Source organism: Natrix helvetica (genome assembly GCF_964273705.1).
Source record: "Natrix helvetica genome assembly, chromosome: 2".
Classification (NCBI taxonomy): Eukaryota; Metazoa; Chordata; class Lepidosauria; order Squamata; family Natricidae; genus Natrix; species Natrix helvetica.
Window position 1 is genome coordinate 245,550,658 of NC_138552.1, and position 17,042 is coordinate 245,567,699.

At 46.2% G+C, this 17,042-nt stretch overlaps 1 protein-coding gene across 1 annotated transcript in view; it reads right to left on the reverse strand.

Moving 5' to 3' along the window:
• The window catches only part of PPP2R5A (protein phosphatase 2 regulatory subunit B'alpha), a 54,405-nt gene extending 40,340 nt beyond the window's left edge, over positions 1–14,065 (reverse strand). The window contains exon 1 of the mRNA XM_081944172.1: positions 13,088–14,065. Coding sequence (XP_081800298.1) covers positions 13,088–13,238 — 151 coding nt within the window. The 5' untranslated portion in view covers positions 13,239–14,065. The remainder of the gene's footprint in view (positions 1–13,087) is intronic.
• Positions 14,066–17,042: the final 2,977 nt, after the last annotated feature.

A 17,042-nucleotide genomic window follows, 5' to 3' on the forward strand; every position in this document is an offset into this window, starting at 1 on the left:
TGATAGATCTTGATTAAATCTAGAGAGATGATTCAGGAATCTCTTCCTAAAAAGTAAGTAGACTCTATTGAAATCACTGCAATTTACAGTGAAGTTCCATGAATATTGACTCAAAAGTATAGGTCAACCTTCCAAAAACTTTGTATTAATTCTTTAGGAAAAAATAATTTAATTACCAACTTAGGTAATTTCATCCATTATTTAATAGGAGGAATTCACAAATTTGGCACAATGGGGCGCCAGAAAATAAGAGCCATTCATAGTTCTGTAAGGCAGTGTAAAGTGATATATGATACATCAAGCACATGCAACTACATCCTGCATTTCCTTGGACAGCTGAGGTTTCTGATGCTTAGGAGGGCTTGAGTCAGCCCCAGATGGAGGCAGGGATTCCTCCTCCATGATGGAGCATATGTCATTCAGGGATTCCTCAGCCAGGGAAGGACAGGGGGACCCAAGAGATGCCCTAGAAAGATTGGGCGAAAAGCCAAAATCCTCATCACCTGCCAGGGAAGGGGACCCCTCTCGCTGTGGAGTGGGAAGGGAAGGACCTGCCCCATCTTCCCTGGGCGGAGAGGGAGCTACTGCCTGTCTTTGAGCTGCTTGAGCCTTTTGAAATTGTTTTTCAAGGGACTTCTGACGCCTCTCAGCCATCTTCTCAGCAGCTTTGGACACCTTTTTGGGCTTGGTATACTTTCCCTTGGACGGACACCCAGCCCCTTCACCCTTAGCAGCAGGATTGAGCCTGCTGCGCTTACTAGCGGTGGGGCCAGCCTGGGAAGTCACTTCAGCCTCCACGATGCTGGCCATGATGTGAGGCACAGATACAGGGCTGGCTGTAAGAGCTGGCACGAAGAACGAAGCTTCAGGGCCAAGATGGTATTGCCGTGAAGAGAAGGACCTCTAGACGTTGCTAATGTCCCAGCAAGAGGCAGAGGCATGACAAAATGGTGCCGGTCAGATTTGTCCAAGGCGCTCGCAGATCCGCGCTATGTCTAAATTCCAGGGAATGGTCAGGCAATAGCCAAAATCCCTGTGGCCGCTTGATGAAAGTCCAGGGGAGGGGGAGGCCTGTCTGGAGCCCCGGAACGAGGCCAGCTGATTAAGACCCCACCCAGCGGCAATCTGCAAATGAAACAGGCTGCAGCGGCTTGAAACGCCTCAGAAATAAAGCGCGGCAATTTTTTCTGTCTTCAAAAGGGCCGCTGCGCGCCTGGAGTGGCACTGGGGAAACCTGTCGGATATTCCGAAGACTCAGGAGAATGTCCGACTAACAGTCCTCTGACAGCCTTTAGGGGGACCCTGACTGCCTGTCCCCAAGAGCTTGTCAGCAGCCGCTAAACGAGCCTCCCACGGTGTTGCTGAAAACACAGCAGCACGAAAGCCAGCCACGCTCCATGCAGCCTGTTTCACGCGTCTGATGGTAATACCTACTTTGCATGGATTGGAAGCCAAAAACAATAAAGAAGCTAAAGCAAAACTAACCTAACTGAAGACAAAAATAATAAAGGCTACACTACACTGACTTGGAGAGTCCAATCTGTTGCTCAAGGGCTGGAACTCCCCCAAAAGCGTCCTTTTAGGGTGACTGAGTTTTTTAAACTGAGCCTCTGAGGGGAGCAAGAGGCCTGGCTACACAAACTTTGAACTCAGTCCTTGGGCAGCAAGCTGAAGTTAACCCCGTGCTTGGACACTCCAAGTAGCGCCTAGGAGAATGTTAAACAGTTCCACCTTCTTCCTATTTCCTGTTATTGCTTCCCATTTTTCCTGCATAACAGACCAACATCCTAGTTGACTTTACTTTTATTTTGGATCTACTTTTCCCAAAATTGTTATTCTATTTTGCATTCCTCACCAGCTGCATCTCATTTTAACTTTAATCTCCTTCTATTCCTGCTGTTCTCCATAGTGAGGGGGGAGGAGTATCCAGGATAGGTTGACCTTATCCTCCAGCTGATTGGACTGAGTCAGATAAGCTCTTGGGACACGCCCCTGGCCCACCAGGCACCGCCCAGTTATCGACTCAGTCCTCAACTGGATGGTTTGCCATCCTGGAGCTCCAGGAAGATGGAAGAAATCTAAAGAAAAGAAGAAAAGAAGAATCAGCAACGACCGAAAGTGGGCTGAATAGCTCCCAGAGTGGAAGGAACAAATTGCCAAAAGCCCCCTTAGGGGCAGCAAGCTGCCCAGGCATCTGAGTGAGACAAGTATCACTCAGAAAAAGGATTTCAGCTGGGCAAGCAGGAAACAGAGGGCACAAGCCTTTCATAGGCAAGCCCTGCGCGTGGGATCCAGAAGTGCCGGAGGGCGATCGGCAGAAGAGGACAGCGCAGGATCCCGCCCAGGAGGTGAGCCCATCACTGGAAGCTCTGCTAGGCGCTGGAGTGCTCCGCTGCTCCCCACTGGGTTGAGCAGCGAACCGCGGCTTTCCAAACGCCGCGGAGCGCCCGCTCCATCGCCCACGTGGCTCACCTCATCGGAGGGAGTCCACGGGCAGAGCGAATCCCCTAGCGGCAGAGAGAGGCAAAGGGGAGTGAAGAGAGCGGCGGGGGAGGCCCGTGGCAGCTCCATAAAGCACAAGCTGCTACAGGAAAACTTTTAAAAAGCGCGCCTTTTCCTCTGCTGGCACGGGTGCCATTTTGAAGCCGGCAGGGTCCACGTGGTCCAAGATGGTGGCACCCAGCAACCAGGAAGAGACTGGCAGGAGTCCAGCACCTGCAGCGATGGACAGCAGCCCAGCCAGAAGCGCAGAGGAACAGCCAGGGTTAGTGACCACCCCAAGGGCTGCCCCGGGGGGGGGGGGAGGCTAAGGAAAAGAGAAGGCACCGTCCCCCAGGGCAGAGCTGGAAGAGGGTAGTCACAAGCCTGCCAAAGCCTCCAAGTATGAAACACGGAGACGCAAGAGGCTGTTGCAGCTCTACAAGAAGGCAAGTGGGCATAAGTCCACCCCAGGCCTGGGGCAGAAGGGGAAGGTCCCTAGAGCCCCTACCTCCAGCGGAGCCACAGGGGAGGAACCCCCATTGCAAGCAAGGATCCCAATCGACACATCAGGTCTCTGGGGTCTAGCTCAGGGGTGGCATTCCCCCCCACATACAGCCTCACTGGGTTCAGCCCTGCCCACGAGAATCCCACCTCTGGGTTCCCCTCCTGCACAGGTGGGCATGGCGCCCAGCCAACAACTCCCCCCAGGGGTCCCTAACTTTCAGGACCTAATGATGCGGGCCTTCCAGAAATGTATGACAGCGGCCTTCCAGCAGCCACAAGCGCAGCCCCAGGTGGCACTACCCCCCAGGGCACCAGAAGGCCTGGTAGACCAGGAGGAGGACATCTCCAGTTCTTCAATCTCATCGCAGGAGGACAGCGACCTGGAGGGCGAGGAGGAGGAAGTCAGGGAAGATAAGCTTTCCGAGGACGAAGAAATGGATGGCAGCTATCCAATTTTCGGCGGACGCCACCTTGTCCGCAGCCAAGTTCGCTTCCAGAGCGATTGCTTCTATCCGCTGATAGGTGGGTCCAACCCACCATCAGACATGGGCTGGCACTGGAGTTCCTTGCCAGTCCTCCAGGGTTCTTCCGGATCTGCCCTGTTTCCAATAACCCGGCCAGGAAGATATTGATGCAGGAGGCCATACAGCACCTGCTAGATATCCGAGCCATCCAGCCTGTGCCTCTAGACCAGCAAGGTCCAAGATACTACTCAATCCTCTTCGTAATCCCCAAGGCTTCAGGGGGCTGGAGGGCTATTCTGGACCTGAAGCGGTTAAACCGTTTCATCCGTTACAGGAGGTTCAAAATGCATTCGCTCCACTCCATCCTAGAGGGGATTAGGCAGGGAGACCTCCTCACTTCCATAGACCTCACAGAGGCCTACCTACACATTCCAATTCTGCGGGAGCACCGGAGGTACCTCAGGTTCTGTTACCTAGGGCAGCACTTCCAATACCGAGCCTTGCCCTTAGGGTTGTCATCCGCCCCCCGGGTGTTCACCAAGGTAATGGCTGCCCTGGCAGCCCATCTGAGACAAGTCCCGGTCAGGATCCAAGGCTACCTGGATGACCTGCTGATACAGTCATCCTCCTTTGAGGGGGCTATAAGGGATCTAGATACCACCATGGCAGCGCTGAGGGACCATGGGTTCTCCGTAAACCTGGCCAAGAGCCATCTTCACCCCTCCACTAAGCTAGTCCACCTAGGGGCTCTGATAGATTCAGAGGAAGGCAAGGTTTTTCTGTCATCGGAGAGACAGATCTCCCTGAGACGGCTAGCTATACAGGTGGTCTCGGGAGGTAGGGTGTCATTAGCCACCTTGTCCAAACTGCTAGGCACCATAGTCTCTGCCATCGGCATTGTTCCGTGGGCGCACCTCCACATCAGATACCTACAATGGTTCCTTTTGCCTTTCCAGCGAAGGCGCAGGAGCTGTTCCCAGATCAAGGTCCTCCTCCCGGCAGAAGTCTCCAGCTCACTGATCTGGTGGATGTCCCCAGAGATAACAAAGGGCGAAGTCTTCAGAACGCCAGACCGAGTGACAGTGACCACAGATTCCAGTCTGTTTGGGTGGGGTGCCCACCTGCAGGATCAGATAGCGCAGGGACAATGGAGCTAGGCGGAACTGACGCACAGCATCAATTGGCTGGAGCTCAGGGCGGTCCGCCTTGCCCTGATGCATTTCCACCGCTCTGTCAAGGGCAGACACATTCTAGTCCTCACAGACAACATCGCCACAAAGGCCCATTTAAACAGACAGGGGGGGACCAAATCAGGGGCCCTTATGCGAGAGGCCAAGAGACTGGGGCGATGGGCCGAGAGGAACGTGCTATCCCTAACGGCAGAGCATATAGCGGGGGTGGACAACACCAGAGCCGACTGGCTCAGCAGGGCAGAAGTAGACCACTCAGAGTGGAGACTTCATCCAGCCATCTTCAGGGAGGTGATGAACTGGTTCGGTCACCTGGAGGTTGACTTATTCACCACGCACCTCAACACCCAACTACCGAGGTTCTACTCCAGGTACTGAACACACAGGGCGGAGGGGGCAGACGCCCTCCACTGCCCATGGCCCAGGGGGCTTCTATATGCATATCCACCCTTGCCCCTGATTCCCAGAGTAATTCAGAAAATTATTTGGGAGTGGGCGGAGGTGGTACTGATTGCCCCTTACTGGCCCAGGAGGCCATGGTTTGCAGACCTCCAATCGCTCTCGGTGGGCAGAGCATGGAGAATTCCACAGGAGAAGATATCCCTCAGTCCGGGATCCCTGGAGCACCCGGAACCCCAATGGCTCCAGTTGACCGCGTGGCGGTTGAGCGGAGCATCCTGAGAGAGGAAAACTTCTCCCCAGGGTAATAGAGACTATCCAGGCCGCCCAAAGGCCCTCCACGGAGTGCATATATGGCGCAACATGGCGGGCCTTTTCCACATGGTGTAACTCCCACGGGCAGAACCCGGTGAGAGCCACTGTTCCTATAGTGCTGGAGTTTCTCCAGGCAGGCCTGGACAGGGGGCTGGCTCCCAATACTATTAGGAGACAAGTCTCGGCCATCTCCTCAGTGCTTCTGTGCGGCAGAACTCAGACACTTACTCAGCAATCGTTGGTCAGGCAGTTCCTGAAAGGGGCATCCAACCTCAAACCACCTCCAGTACATAGGTTCCCCTCCTGGGACCTACACAAAGTGTTGGAGGCTCTGACGGGGGAGCCGTTTGAGCCATTGCGAACAGTGTCACTAAATTTTCTAACCCTTAAGGTGGCGTTTCTGGTGACCATCACATCCGCCAGACGGATATCAGAACTGCAGGCCCTGTCTGTCAGGGAAGACCTCTGCATCTTTCATCAGGATAGAGTGGTGTTGCGGTTGGACCCCTCCTTCATACCTAAGTATGTTCGTGCTTTCACAGGGCACAGGAGCTGGTTTTGCCCAATTTCTGCCCAGACCCTTCTCATGCCCTAGAAAGGAAATGGCACACATTAGATGTAAGAAGGGCTCTGAGGATCTACCTCAGAAGAACCCAGCAGAATAGGAGTTCTGAGGCCCTGTTTGTTTCATTCATTCGGGTCTCTGGGCAGGAAGGTGACCTCCACCACCATAGGCAGGTGGTTGAGAACCTGCATAGCTATGGCATACCCGTCTCAGGGCATTCAGCCACCAAGCCCCATCACAGCACACTCTACAAGAAGTGCGGCCACCAGTGCGGCCTGGGCTACCGAGGCGTCATGGACAGAGATATGTAGGGCGGCCACTTGGTCTTCCCCCTCACCTTTCGTGAGGAACTACAAGTTAGACACCTTTGCCTCGGCGGAGGCTTCATTCGGGCACAGGGTCTTACAGACGGTACATAGGGCAGGGGACCCCCCACCAGGCTTAGTTGGCCAGTGCCCTCAATATGTGACCCTCCCTAGGGACACACGAACTTTGGTACGTCCCATCCTGGATACTCCTCCCCCCTCACTATGGAGAAAGGGCGTTGGTACTTACCTGATACGCCTCTTCTCATAGTGGGGGGGAGGAGTATCCAGACCCCCCCCCCCGACATTGTTATGTAACATGTGTTTGTTGAATGTTGCACTGGTATGTTAAGTTATTCTTCAACAAAAGGTTTGAAACCATACTAAAGTCTGGAGTGGATGGCATAACGAGTCGGATAGAGTTCTTCACCGATAACTGGGCGGTGCCTGGTGGGCCAGGGGCGTGTCCCAAGAGCTTATCTGACTCAGTCCAATCAGCTGGAGGATAAGGTCAACCCATCCTGGATACTCCTCCCCCCCACTATGAGAAGAGGTGTATCAGGTAAGTACCAACGCCCTTTTCAAATTACAAGTCTGTATCCCCCCACCTTAACTGTTAGTCCCTAATTGCCATTTTCTACACATTTCTTTTTAGTTTTCAGACTTTTATTCATCCACACAGACCTCTTAATTCTTTTCTTTCTATTTTTCCTTTTTTGTGAATTGTTTGTTTGTGCTTGTGCTTTCAGTATCATATTTTTCAGGATGTTCTATCTCTCTTGGGGTTATTTACCTGTTAGGATCTTGAGCATGGCATCTGCTTTCTTGAAGACAAATTTGAATACATTTATAAATTGAGAGAGAGAAGGGTTATGTAAGGCCACTACATGAAAGTTAAAAATCGACTAGGGAAGGCAATTCCTTTAGTGATACAATATCCCCAAACTGACTCTGCTATATGACATTGACTTTGTGCAATTTGTTCGATTGTCAGGATTGTCAAAAATTGTCAGGAAAGGCTTGGGCTTTACATAGTAATTATTCCATTTCCTTAGGGAGGCTCTCCTTAAGGCAAGAACAACTGATCTACTTCAAATGGATTTAGATTCTTAAGGAAAACAAAGCTGGCATTTGGCAGCTAGCCAAAATCACAAGCAAGGAGTGATTTTCTCACTGTTTTGTTACTGTAACTTCATGAAAATATGCAAAGTCAGACATCTAGATAAAATTTGTGATAGGGATGACATTAGTCATCATTTCAATTAGTATATAACATTCGGCTGTCAAAAAGAATTGTCACATCTTACACCAACTTACACTGTCTGATTACACACCACAGAGGTATAAAATGAATCTACTGTAAATAAATATATATTGAATTGACCACTAAATGACCACAAATCAAGTAAATAATATAATATGCGTTTCCAATAAACACCAAAAATTCCGTGCAGAATTTGTCAAAATGAATGGCACAATATGTTCTACTACAAACAACAGTATTCATCCTACATATTTTAAAATCTCTGGGTTTTTTTTACCATTATACAAGCTAAATGCACATCCCATATTTATGTCTGCATTATTCTTCTATAAAACTCCATTTTTAGATCCCATATGTATGTCTGCATTATTCTTCTATAAAACTCCATTTTTAGAACCCTGTAATCTTTCAATTTGGGGTAGAATCGAGGCGACTGAATGGAGCTGAACATTTACTGGCCAGATGCCAATCCTGGGTAATGGCTTTGCAGAGTTCACAGCAGATATTTTTTCTTTGCACCCTAGGGGAGAAACATCTGCTGCTCCCTAGGATTGAACTCTCAACTTTTGGAGTGGGAGGTGCGCTTCTTCACCACTAAGCCACCACGCTGCTCATTGCATTATCTTCTATAAAGACTAATTAATTCCCCACGCAGAATATTAACTGGGGAATGAAAATTCAATTCAATCCCACTTCTTCATTCATCTTATATTTTTAAAATTAATCTCACATAAATAGATCCCAGGATGTAACTAACTTTTTTTTTAAATTCATGAAATTCATCTTGCTGCAGCATCCAACAATAGTCAGCCAGCATTGATGGATTCCAATTGCCCTGATACTGGTTTTCCATTGTGACAATATCCTGATGAAACCTTTTGCCATGTTCATCATAGACTGCACCTAGATTTTCAGTGTGAACGCAGAAAATAAATCTCCAGTGACATATAGCACTTTATGGTCTTCATGCTGTAAAAAGTTTGTCAAATAGCTGCATGCAGTTTGATGTTCTGCCAAGAAAATTCTCGACGACATCCTTGGATGCTTTCCAGGTTTTTTTCTGGGCCCACTAACAGATCTTCGAAGCACTTGTCACTGATGACATATCTCATCTGCGGACCAACAAAAATGCCTTCCTAAATTTTGGCATCAGTTATTCTTAGAAACATCTGTCTCAAATAATGAAAACCTTCACTTGTTCATTGCTTTCATAAAAAAATTCATCAGTCTGAGTTTTATGTGAAACAGAGGCAAAAAAACAACAACAACCTTTGTCAGATCATCAAGTGGTTGATGTGCCATGATTTTCTGCCCTGGAATCAAATTATTTCAGAATAGCTATTTGTTTTTAATGTAATGCTACTCTCTTCATGGCTATCCCATTTACATATGTAACAACAGTACTTGGTATATCTAAGCTGCATTCCAAGTAGTAGAGCCACTACATTTATATCTCCAGAGATATTCCAGTTGTACTTGGTGTACTGGATGTGCCTCGACAACAGTTCCATGTTTCCACAAAGCAACTTATAATGCAAGCAAAAATTAGTAGCTTTAAACTATATACAAGAAGAAACTGTAAAAAGAGAAGACTTCTATAGAATGGTACATAATAGATTGAATTGCAGTTATTTGTATGATTAGGCTCAAAAACCTGGAGGATACATCCCAAGTATTCAGGAACAAATCTTTGTTGTCCAGCATTTGTTTTTGGGTTTAATAATCTGGAAAATGTAGGTGGTAAACCTGGTAAGAGTAGTTTAGCTTTACTTAGATGTTCAATAAAATGTACTCTATCAGAATCAAATCAAATTTATATAAAATGCTTTACTTTCAATGTATATTCCCACTGACTAAATTCAGCACCAAGGAACATAAAAAAGAGAAGATAGATCACAGAACAAAATCCACATCAGAGCAAAACTTTTATTAAGAAAACTCAAGGTTTCAAAGCCATATTTAGAAATGCACTCATCTCCATTATAATAAATCCATAACATGCACCCCTATTCTATCTCCTCGATTTTTACCAAACCCTGTGCCAATGCACTATTTATGTATAAACATAATAATTTGATGCTTCATCTTGTTCCATAGGTCAATCTACATCAAGCTGATATACCCAGATATGCTGGGACTACTAATTACTCTTAGCCAACAGTCTAACTTAAAATTTTGGAACTATAGTTCCAACACACCTGAAAAGCACCAAGTAGGGGAAATCAAATCTAACTTCAGATTTCTTAATCTTCCTTATTTTTTGCCATTTTCTCAGGACTGCAAAAAGACAATATGAAACATTTGTAGAAGACCTTATCTAAGTCTGGTGAGGTACATGTAATAGATACATCATAAATTCTGACTTCTTGCCATAAGCAAGATTTTTTTCCATATTTAAATTATACGCTACTTGTTACAGGAAACTACAGGTTAAAAAAGCTCAGCTGTATGTCTTTCCTGCATCTATGAAAACAAATTATTCTTTGAGAAGAACTTGATATTTTATCAAACTCAATTATTATCTTTTAGCATGTTTTATAATCCATTATAAAGATGCAATTCAAAAAAATCATCAATATTTATAATAGTACATATATTACATTTGAGCTCTATTTTTAAAATAGAAACCAAGTTAATGTTTACAAGTTACTTCTTTACAACATACAATATACAACAAACAATTGGAACTAATTCACAAGCATCAGAATGACAAAAAGGATGATACCAATATTCCATATGTTAACTAAAAGTTCTAGATGGATTCCTCAACATACAGAGAACATATTCAAGTAAAACAAATGTTGGCTTGGTGTGATCTCTAGCTACTGTTTTAAACCATTAACAGCCTCTCTCTTTTGAGTTATGTAGAAACAATTTAGAAAGAAGAAACAATTTTGCAAAAACTGTATCAACATCACTACCAATTTACTCCTTTCAAAGAAGTTCACTGAGAATTATATAAGGTTCCTTTCTAAGGATTTCTATGAACTGAAGGGACTTCAGGAAAAGGAAAAATGAGAAAACTGAGGTGGAGATTTAATTATGCCACTGCTTGTATGAATATCTGTCCTTCAGAATTACTGTCCCTCTGTAGCATGCCAGTCTGCAATGCTACCATCTTTCCTAAATTTAGATATTTATTAAAGGATGTTGATAGTTGACAAGTTAATTTTATTTAAACATTTATTTTATTGTAAACTATCATATAAACTGAGAAAATACTAGGAACTTTCCAACAGAATAAATCCAAAAATATTTAATCAATCAAAAATCTTAATCTTGTTCAATCTACTGGTAGGTGAGCAAATTACAATGGGGTACAACTGCTACATGTATTCTATGCCTACTCTTCAATCATTTATTTCCTTTTTTGATTACTAGCCAATATATAAAAGATAAACAGTCAGCTCCCAAAATACAAACAAAACAGTTATTAAAGTGCATGCATCTCAACTGTAAACATACCACAATAATGCTATCAGGATTTAAATGAGAGTTACATCCTGTAATAATTACAATACACTCTACAAAGAGAGAAATGGAGAGCCAGTTTGATCTAATGGTTAAAGGCACCAAAATAGAAATCAGAAGGCCATGAGTTCTAGTCCTTCCCTAGGCACAAAGCCAACCGGGTGACCTTGGGCACCCACTCTCCCAATTAGCCCTAGGAAGCAAGCAATGGCAAACCACTTCTCAAATCTTGTCAAGAAAACTGCAGTGACGTATCCAGACAGGAGTCAACATTGATCTGAAGGCAACTTCCTGCCCCACACTACAAAGAGATGAACTCTACATTTTAAATATTTTACCATTACCACTTTTTTTAATGCATGGAGAGAAAAACAACATATTACAATATATGGAAGTTTCCAAGTACCCGTTAGGAAACACAATCTATTTTGTAAAACCACCAGTGCTGATGAAATTTAAGCTGATGTCCTACTAACTTCTCACAGTGATTACCAAATCAAAACTACTCCACTTTTAGTACTGTGCCGATTCTGCAGATCATCCAGCTCTACCCACAAACTGTCAGTATATGCGCACATTATGATTCTATGTATCAGTAATGGAGATACTGGCACTGATGATGTTACCTAGTTTGGGTAATGAAACCTCTGCAAGAAAACCACCAAGCTCAGAGAACACCAAGAACCCCTTGATTCTATATACGCCTTCACATAAAATGTATAATAGTAAATGTAAGTTATCATAATGGCAAATAATCTAATACAACACCACAACAAAATTATTCAAAACAATGTTTCAATTCATGAAATGAAACAGAATCTGTATTCCTTTCATATATTAAAGTCTGAAGAGTGAGGCCTGTACTTGAGATATTTAAATATGTAAGTGCTCAGTCTGAACTACAGGTAGTCCTTGACTTACGACCAAAACTGCGCCCAAAATTTATGTTGCTAAGTGAGACAGTTCTTAAATGAGTGTTTCTTCATTTTATGAACTTTCTTGCCATAGTTGTTACACAATTGTTAGGTGAATCTGGCTTTCCCCATTGACACCCATAAATATGAGTCTGTTGCCAAGCATCTGAATTTTGATCACATAACCACGAGGATGCTGCAATGGTTGTAAGTGTGAAAAATGGTCCTAAGCCACTTTTTTCAATGGCATTGTAACTTTGAACTTTCACTAAGTGAAATTGTTGTAAGTTGAGGACTACCTGTATAGAATAAAACATGCTATTAGTACATGGCATCTATTTTAGTACTTAATATCCCATTCACATTCCTTTCTTTTATTAAAATTACTTCAATTTAAATATATGTTGGTATTTAGAAGTAAAATCTCACATTTAAGCCTACAAGTGTATAAAATTATGTTCTGTCTTACAATGCACCAGCTATATAAACCATGAACAAAGAACAAACAAATGTGCAGAAATATATAATAAACAATTTTTAGAGATTGTAGGAAATTAATGGATTATTTGAACATGAATGCCAGCAATTAATTTAGCATAGTGCTCCAGTTTTAAAGCAAATAAACTTTTTAGATTTTTTTTAAGCAAACAGAAGCAGCTGCAGGGCAGGATCAGGAAGAAAACAATAAGCACAAGATTTCCAAAGCAGAATGGAGAAAAAAGAACAGCTTGAACTCTGAACAAACTTCGCAGGCTTTGCTCTATATAAGGCCCAAATCACTTCCTCTTTTATCCCCGACCCTCTTGAATAACCAATTGTTATCAACATCTACCTGTATAACCGTCCAAAGAAATGTGAAAACGCTGATACTTTTTAGACGGGACCAAACGAGAGCGCTTAATCCTATCAAGTGCCAGGTCCTCGACACAAGAGAAAAACAACGAAATGTTGAAAGGAAAGGCTGTTCTCCCCCACCCCACCCCTTTCCTTGACAGGAAAGGAGATGAAAAGGTGGGAAAGAGCACGGGGAAGAAGTCTCTCTCCAAGTATGAAGGCGAAAAAGAGAGAAGGCGCCAAAAGGAGACTACGGGGCTCCGCTAAGGAAGCAGCCGCCCACTCGAGAAAAGGCCCGGGAAAGCCACCCTCCCCACCCACGGCACCTGTAGCCCCAGGCCACGCGCGCCGCGACGCCTGGTGAATCCAGGGAAAATTCACCTTTGAGCTGGGGCAGCGGGAAGAGCTCCACTTGGCTGCTCTGGCAGCGGAACTGCGACGAGCCCTGCGACCGTTTCTGCTTCTGAGCCTTGCGAACCGACCTCCGGGTGAAGCCGTCCACTTTCTCCGCCGCGGTGATCGCCGTCGACATGGCGGGGCTCGCAGGAGACACTGGCGGGCCCGTTTCGTCCTCGAAGCATAAACTCCACGCCGGAAACTGAAAGCGAAGCAGCGGCGGGTAGCGCTGGGTCGCCCCTTAATGGGACATGAAGAAGGGAAGGAGGGACGCTTGGGAGCCGGTGCCCGAAAGTCTTGTCCAAAGGGGTCCAAACTCGGGGAGAGATTCCCTTGGAAGAAGCCTCCGAAGGGACGGGGCTTCCGATTCGGCGGGAGGCTTGTTAATCCGATGCTGTCCGCAAAGGGAGGCTCCAAATCCGATCCTCTCCAAGTTTAAAGAAGACGGAGATACCGCGCCGCGTCAGGTAGGCAGGCGGGCGGGCTCCCCAGGACGGAGCCGCCGAGTTGCAGCAAAAAGAATCCGAGGAAAGTTTCTACTCCGCCCTGCGGTTGCACCGCCTCGCCTTCGCAGCCCGCCCGCGAGCAGCAAAACTTTTGAGCAGCGGAGTCGGCTGCGCGGGGAGCTGTCTCAGAGGTCGCCCGAGTCGCCCTGCCAGGAGCTGGCGGCTGAGAACCGGAGCTTAACAAAGAGCCCGGGGAAAAGCCCCGGAGAGGCCGGGCGATGCAGCCCTTCAGCCCCCATCGGGAGCTCCCTCGGACTCTCTGGCCAACATCCCGTCGCGCTGCTTTCTTCCTGCTCGGGGTAGGCGCCGCTTCCTCCTTCCTGGAGCTCCGGGAGGCCCGGCGTAACCGCGAGCAGGGCGAAAGCTCACGCTTCCAGAACGAGCGCGCAACCTGCTGGAAACGCTCGAGCAACAAGGACAAGAAGAGTTCCGAGTCTGGAGCGGAGGCGGGGCCAGAAGCAGCCCCAGAACTCGGGAATAGGGGGAGGGGATTAACAAGAGGGGGGGCGGGGGAGGGGGAAAAGGAAGCGGTTGGAACAACCGTTAAGAGGAAGGCCGGCCGAAGAGCGATTGACGGGAGCACGCAGCCAATGGAGAAACGCGGGGTCTCCGTAATTACCATAGAAGGCGGAACAACAGAAAACAGCCGGCTTTACAGGAGGCGAAGCGACTGACAGCGGAGTGGCCCAACGTGAGAAGACGTAGGGTGGGCGTCTCAAAGAGGGAAGCGATTGGGTCTTGGAGCAGCGGGGGGGGGGGAAGTGGAGGATGCCAAGCCGTAGTGGGGGGGGGTTATTTTCGGTGCCTTTTGGCAAAGGAGCCGCTTCGGTGAGATTCCTCTGCGATTGTTGAGCGTGCTGTGGAACGCTCTCTACTCCGAACCTTCCCTTGTTTTTGCCCTTTCCGGCTATGTATTTGGTTGCTTCCAGCTATTATATGGCGACGTTTCATCTAGCCCAGAGGTCCTCAAACTTGGCAACTTTAAGACGTGTGGACTTCAACTCCCAGAATTCTCCAGCCAGCTATGCTATGCTATGCTGGCTGGAGAATTCTGGGAATTGAAGTCCTTAAAGTTGTCAAGTTTGGGGATCCCCAATAGCAGGTGCGCTGAGTTTAGGGTTCGGGAGAGACCAGAATCTGCAGCAGCGTCTCTCAATCTAAGAACTGGGTGGATTTCAACTCCCAGAATTCCCCAGCTGAAGATCATTGGGCTGAGTTGACGTTCAAAGGCTCTGAGATTGAGAAATACTGATTGGGGTTATTTGAGTAAATCACCGTTCGCTTAAAGCTGGCTACCATGCCCATGTGCGAACTCTGCCAGGTTGCCTCTTCCTCTGACTTCGACGGATTTCTCTGCTTCCAAAAACTCGACGTAGGGGGGGAAAAGCAAGGAAAGGGGTAAGACTACCGTTTCTGGGCTCCAAAAGGACGGTTCGTGCAAGCTCCACGCTGCCATGTAGCAGCCTAAAACATGGAGAAGCGGAAGAGGGAAGCGGAAACCAATCATCCGAATCCATCTACAATAGAACTGTAAAAGGGCAAAGAGCTAAATGTGTTATGCAATCGTAGGTGTCCGCTAAGGGGGTTAAATAACAAAACTTAAATAATGTATGTGGTTATTTCTCCGTTTTTAATTCCGATTTACAGATTTGGGTACGTGTAGGCATCTTGGAATTGGCTTTTGCAGTGGTTTATAAAAAACCTATAAAATAAATCAATGTTGACATAATCATGCAAATTTCATATGTATTTGTATCAGATACTAAAATATATTCTTGGTGGGATTTGGGTGATGAGGTCACCATGTGTACATGATATCTTTGTAGCTTGCAGTGGTTTATTTCTGGCAAGCTTTACTGACATTTATTTATTGAGATCTAGTCTCACACCCCATTCAGCATCCTAAATGATGGGATGGTTCCACTCTGCTCCTCCACATCTTGCTTGATGCTCCTCCACATCAACTCATGTTACATTTACAATCTGTATCAATATTGTTTGGAGCAAGATAAAATTCCTGCAGAGCCAATAAGATATATCATCATCATATATTAGAAATTATATCTTGCTGTATATATTTAATCTATTTTAGATTCTAACTTGAGCTATATCCATTAAGAACACAAGATCAGGGTATCCTGTTATTCAATCTATCACAATGAAGTTGCACTAATGGAACACTTCTTAACATAACTTTCCGAACTGAAAAGGCTGTTCAATTCATTTATTTTACTAGAGTTTTCATGCTAAATCCTCAAATCTCACCTTGAAGTTATAGCCATGATGGTGAACCTATGGCACGTGTGCCAGAAGTGGCACATAGAGCCATGTCTCCAGGCATGCCAGCCGTTGCCCATTGCTCTTCCGTGTTCCAGCATGCACATGCGTGCCGGCCAGCTAGTCTTCATGAGTGCGGGAGCGCCAGAAACCAGAAGAGCAGCTCTGCACATGCGCCTCGAGGACTGCTCTTTTAGTTTCCGGCACTCCCACACATGTGTGCAGGGGAGATGCTCTTCCAGTTTCCAGTGTTCCCCCGCACGCACTGACACACACACTCCTGTTTTGGCACTCAGTGCGGAAAAGGTTCGCCAGCACTGGACTATAGTAAAAATCAGACCCATCATGTCAAGAAACTTAGTCTGAAAATTATGTAGATCCACTAAATATCTCAAACCTGATTGCTATTAATCTTAATAATGTTTTTCTTTCATTGTGATTTCCTCTTAATTTACTGGTGAAATCCAGACTGTCTTTGTCATGTGAGTTTCCTTGCTCTACTTAGTGGGTATATATCTAACATTTCTGCCTGGTGATTTCTCAAGCCTGTGAGATTCAACACTGACACCAATTCATAACAGTTCTTAAAAGGAGCACGGGGTCATCTGATTAAAATGCTCGGTTGACAATGTATGAGCCCTCATTCGAGATCCAAATGCCGCTGGGTGACAGGATGAGCTCCTGTCATTCTCTCCAGCTCCTGACCATCTAGCACTTCAAAAGCATGCAAATTCAAGTAGATAAATAGGTACCACTTCAGTGAGCATATAAATGGGGATGTGAAATGAGCCCCCAATCGGGCATCCCCTAGGCAATGGTGATGTAACCAGCTAATTCTTTCACCCCAGAAATACCTTGGTGTTTCCAATATGGATGAGATAGCGGTTCTTGCAGAGCTAAACTATGGACATATCTGTGGTTTTCCCCCTAAAAAGACATAGGAGAATTCAGGATTTGTCAGATAGGAAAGATGATCCACAATTAAATTTATGTAATAATTCTACTCACGGCTATGAGCAGGAATATTTTGAATAATAGTTAGCACCTGCTAGGAGTTAGATAAGGGTCAGTAGAATTCAAAGGGGGGGGAGTTGGACACACGCATACAGAGTGGGGAGGGAGGGAGGGACAGAGAGAGACCAGTTTCTCACTTCTGC